At 44.0% G+C, this 5,166-nt stretch overlaps 1 protein-coding gene across 1 annotated transcript; it reads left to right on the top strand.

The window, feature by feature from the left end:
• The first annotated feature begins 3,590 nt into the window (after positions 1-3,590).
• LOC140861509 (uncharacterized) lies at positions 3,591-3,968 on the top strand. The gene has a single exon (XM_073264531.1). The coding sequence runs from the start codon at positions 3,591-3,593 to the stop codon at positions 3,966-3,968; it is 378 nt and encodes a 125-aa protein (XP_073120632.1).
• Positions 3,969-5,166: the final 1,198 nt, after the last annotated feature.

Genomic DNA, 5,166 nt, shown 5'->3' with positions numbered 1-5,166 from the left:
AGCAGTTTAGGAAGATGAATCCGAAAGACTTTGCTTGCACTACTGATCCGTTGGTAGAGGAAAGATGGACTCGTTCGCTGGAGGTGATCTTTTGCTATATGCAGTTGGGAGATCCAGATCAAGTACGTTGTTCTGTCTTCCTTCTCCAGGATGATGCTGCCCTCTGGTAGGAGGGAGTTGAGAAGAAGGTGGATCCGAATACCCTACCTTGGACTGAGTTCAAGAGACTTTTCTTTGAGAAGTATTTCACCGCGAATGTGAAGGCCCGTTTGAAGATGGATTTTTTGATCCTGCGACATGGAGATCTATCAGTGGCTCAGTTCGTGGTGAAATTTGAGCGGAGTTTCCATTTTGTGCCTTTGATTGGAGACAACGAGGCTAAGAAGCTCCAACACTTTATTGTTGGATTGCGACCCCCTATCCGTCGGGATGTGCTTATGGCGGAGCCAGCTGACTATGCTTCTGCGCTCAGACAAGATTTGAGGTCTGAGCAGAATTTGAGGGACATCAGCGCCAAGGCGCAGGGTAAGAGGCCATTCCTAGCACATGGCCAGCATCAGCAGCACGACAAGAGGCTGTACATTGGACCGTAGTGTCAGCAGGGACCCTTTAGACCTCAGGGGCATCAGGCTCAGAGAACCCAGGGGAATCACGCCCAGAGACCTCAGGGGCATCAGGCCCAGAGGCCCACTCTTCCCAGGACTGGGGAGAAGCCGTTTTGCACACTTTTCCATCGTACCCATTTTGGGAAATGTCTAGTAGGTGAAGGAACTTGTTTGAAGTGCAAGAAGCCGAGACATATGGCTAGAGACTATCTGAAGTTGAGGAGGCCCGTGCAGGGTCGAGTGTTCGTGATGCAGGCCGAGGAGGCCGACCCAGTCACTACACTCATCATAGGTAACATCTTAAGTTTTTGGTTTAGAGCAGTTAAACGATTCACTGACGCATGTGATTTTAAGTTTTCTTGTTCGGGGTTAACATTTTGTAGCATGTTGCATGTTTGAAGAACTTGACTGTATTAACAGGCATAGTATCTTATTTGGGATTTGATGACTTAGATTGAGTCTAAGTAGAACTTGTGTTATTTAACTTCAATCTTTTCTGTGGATGTATTCACCATTAATGCAAGTAGTATTTTAGTATCCGGTGTAGCCACCAGAGCTTTGTTAGACTCAGGGGCTACCCACTCTTTTATTTCGGAGGCTTTTGCCCATAAAAGGGGTATTCAGCATGAAGAATTGACGATTAGGTTTTCAGTGACTATCCCTTCAGGGAAAGAGCTATCCACCTGGAGATTTGTGAAGAATCTTGAGCTGCTATTGCAAGGACAGTCAGTGGTTGCAGACTTCATAGTTTTGCCTATGCCAGAGTTTGACTTGATACTTGGGATGGATTGGATGATGAATAATGCTGTAGTGATTGATTTTCAGCGCAGAGCAGTACTAGTCAAACCTGAAGGAGAGGATCCCTTTTGGTTCGAGACTTCTAGGATTTTGAGGAAGACTCGAATCATATCCTCTCTGCAAGCTAAGAAACTCATGCTTGATTGATGAGAATCATTCCTAGCCAGCTTATCTTTGACGGAGTTGCCAGCACGTCTAGCCATTTCAGATGTGGACATCGTCAAATATTTTTGGGATGTGTTCCCTGATGATGTTACGGGCATTCCGCCTGATAGAGAGGTTGAGTTCTCTATAGATCTGGTTCCCGGTACCGTGCCAATTTCCAAGGCACCCTGCAGATTAGCTCCCACAGAAATGAGGGACTGAAAGAGCAGATTCAAGAGCTACTTGATAAAGGATTCATACGCCCTAGCTTCTCTCCATGGGGCGCACCAGTCCTCTTTGGGAAAAAAAAGGTCGGAAGTCTAATATTGTGCATAGACTACCGAGGGTTGAATGGGGTAACACTGAAGAACAAGTACCCACTTCCTAGAATTGAGAATCTCTTTGATTAGTTGCAAGGAGCCTCTGTATTTTCGAAGATTGATCTTCGTTCCGGTTATCACCAATTGAAGGTGAAGGAGTCTGATGTGTTCAAGACAGCGTTTAGGACTCATTATGGCCACTACGAGTTCCTTGTGATGCCGTTCGGAATGACGAACGCCCGCAGTCTTCATGGATCTTATGAACCGCATGTTTCAACCGTACTTGGACCGGTTCATCATTGTCTTCATTGATGACATTCTCATTTATTCCAAGGACAGAGAGGAACACAGACAACATCTGAGAACCGTCCTTGAGGTGCTCCGAGAAAGGGAGTTGTTAGCCAAGTTTGACAAGTGTTAATTTTGGTTAGAAAGAGTGGCATTCTTGGGACATATTATTTCCAAGAGTGGAGTGGAAGTAGATCCTTCTAAGGTTCAAGCAGTGAAGGAGTGGCCGAATACTATAGGAAGTTTATCAAGAGTTTTTCATCCATTGCTGTGCCCATGACAGCGTTGACTAAGAATAATGGTAAGTTTGTTTTGAGCCCGAAGTGCCAAGAGAGCTTTGATGTTTTGAAGGAGGCACTTACGTCGGCACCAGTGTTATCCATGCCATCAGGGAAAAGTGATTTTATGGTTTACACTGATGCTTCCAAGTTGGGACTAGGAGCAGTTCTTATGCAGCAAGATAGGGTCTGTATTCAGTAGTAGATGGGATAGTGAGGTTCAGAGGTCATTTTTGGATTCCTGCAGGTGATTCTCTGCGAGTTACAATCATGGCAGAAGCACAAACATCGTCGTAATCTATTCACCCAGGCAGTACGAAGATGTATCGGGACCTTTAGCAGTTGTATTGGTGGCCAGGCATGAAGCGTGATATCGCTCATTATGTGTCAGAGTGTCTGACATTCCAGCAGGTCAAAGCGGAATATCAGAGACCTGCAGGATTGCTAAATCCACTCCCCATTCCCGAGTGGAAATGGGAGAATATTACCATGGATTTTGTTGTTGGCTTGCCGAGGACAGTGAGATGTTCGAATGCTATTTGGGTTGTTGTTGACCGTCTCACTAAGTCGGCACATTTCTTGCCAGTGAATACGACCTTCACTATGACTCAGTATGCGGAGTTGTATATCCGGGAGATAGTAAGATTACATGGTATCCCTATTTTCATTATGTCAGATAGAGATCCGCGGTTTAATTCGTCTTTTTGGAAGAGTCTTCATTCCGCTTTGGGAACGAAACTTCTATTTAGTACCGCCTTTCACCCGCAGAAGAATGGTCAGTCTGAGAGGGTGATTAAGATTTTGGAAGACCTTTTGAGGGCTTGCGCTATTGATTTTCAGGGTAGTTGGGAGTCGAGGCTACCACTAGTGGAGTTTTCATATAACAACAGCTATCAGGCCACCATTGGTATGGCGCCTTACGAGGCACTCTATGGGAGACCTGGTAGATCACCGATACTATGGACCGAGATCGGTGAGAGGTCGGAGTTGGGACCAGAGATTGTTTAGCAAATTGCCGAAGTTGTAGCCAAGATCCGTGATAGGATGAAGACTGCCTAGAGCAGGCAGAAGAGTTACACAGAGCATAGGAGGAGAGACTTGTAGTTCTCAGTGGGTGATCATGTTTTTTTATCTGAGTAACTCCTTTGAAAGGCGTGATGAGATTCGGGAAAAAGGTGAAATTGGCTCCGAGGTTCATTGGACCTTTTGAGATTCTTGACAGAGTGGGGACTTTAGTCTATAGGGTAGCCTTGCTGCCTAATCTGGCTGGAGTACACGTCTTCCACATATCCATGCTAATGAAGTACGTATCGAACTCTTCTCATGTGCTCAACTTTGAGCCTCTTCAGTTATCTCCTGACATGACTTATGAAGAGGGACCTGACCGGATTATGGAGAGGCAGGAGAGGATGCTCCGTAACAAAACTATCCCGATGGTCAAGGTTAAGTGGTTGAATCATTCTGATGAAGAGGCCACTTGGGAGAAAGAAGAAGACATTAGGACTCGCTATCCAGAACTCTTTGATAAGCTTTAATTTCGAGGAAGAATTTCCACTTTAGGTAGGGAGGAATTGTAGCACCTAGAATTTCATAATTTGGATTTCATGCCTAAATTCATTTTTAATAATTATGATTTTTAATTTCTTGGATTTAATTGTTTAAATTTCTTTTAAAGTTTAAGTTACTCAAATATTTTAAGTTATTAATTATTGATATTCTTGAGTCAGTGTGTGAGACCTCAATTCCAAACAACTAATCTCGGGATTAAACAACAATAAGGCATACAATAACCAAAGGTTAAAAGCAATAAGATTTTTTTTTTTTTGAAACAGTGCCTCGCTCGATCCGCATGACCTTGCGGATCGAGCGAGCAACTTTGCCAAAGTTACTGCCCAAAAAACTCAGCCCTCGCTCGATCCGAAATATCTTGCAGATCGAGCGAGCCACCAAAAATTTGAAACAGAGGACAGAACAGCTTTCCCTCGCTCGATCCGCAAGATCTTGCAGATCGAGAGGTGACAGAAACAGAGAAAAACATCAGAAATCATGCTAGAACTTGAGTCCAAAACCAACATTTTATCATGCATTACAATCACAAGTTCTCCAACTAATACATGAAATTCTAGGGTTACACAACCGCTCAAAAGTATTGGATTTGTAACGACAAACTTTCAACACAGCTCGCATAAACAATACAATAACATAACGAAGTTCGATATCTAAACATGTTCAAATACAACTAGGTAGACATGCTGACACGACTTCTAAACCGAGTCTCACTACTAGCTCTCCCTCTTGTCGCTAACCAGGCCTTCGCTGACTTGGTCGTGCCCCACCTGTTGCCAAGTACACATGCAAAACAAAGCAACAGCCAGATAAACCGGTGAGAATGACATTCCCTGTAAAAACAACATAACAAGTAATGAATATACAACATGCTATCAAACAACATATTCAAGTCGAAGCTAATGATATGCATGTCTTTAAAACCAGGATATCAATTCTGATAAACAAGGGAGTACTGCTCTACTTTTGGGATCCCGAGGATGAGATCACGTAAAGACTCACCGACTCTTCCAATCGAGGTGGTGCCACATATCCCACTCCTCTATACTTTGAGCAACCATAATGAGTATGCTAGCACTAGGCGAAATACTACAACCTAGGCCACTCAATCATAGTTCCCAAACGTCTAAACAAAAAGGGCGGTTCTGCCCGCTGAAATCAAAGTAG

This window comes from Henckelia pumila, chromosome 4, assembly GCF_033568475.1.
Source record: "Henckelia pumila isolate YLH828 chromosome 4, ASM3356847v2, whole genome shotgun sequence".
Classification (NCBI taxonomy): Eukaryota; Viridiplantae; Streptophyta; class Magnoliopsida; order Lamiales; family Gesneriaceae; genus Henckelia; species Henckelia pumila.
This window is presented reverse-complemented; position numbering and strand designations above follow the sequence as displayed.

What these genes read in the sequence shown, in the direction of transcription:
- LOC140861509 (XM_073264531.1), top strand. Translation starts at nt 3,591, where the DNA reads ATGAGATTCGGGAAAAAGGTGAAATTGGCTCCGAGGTTCATTGGACCT.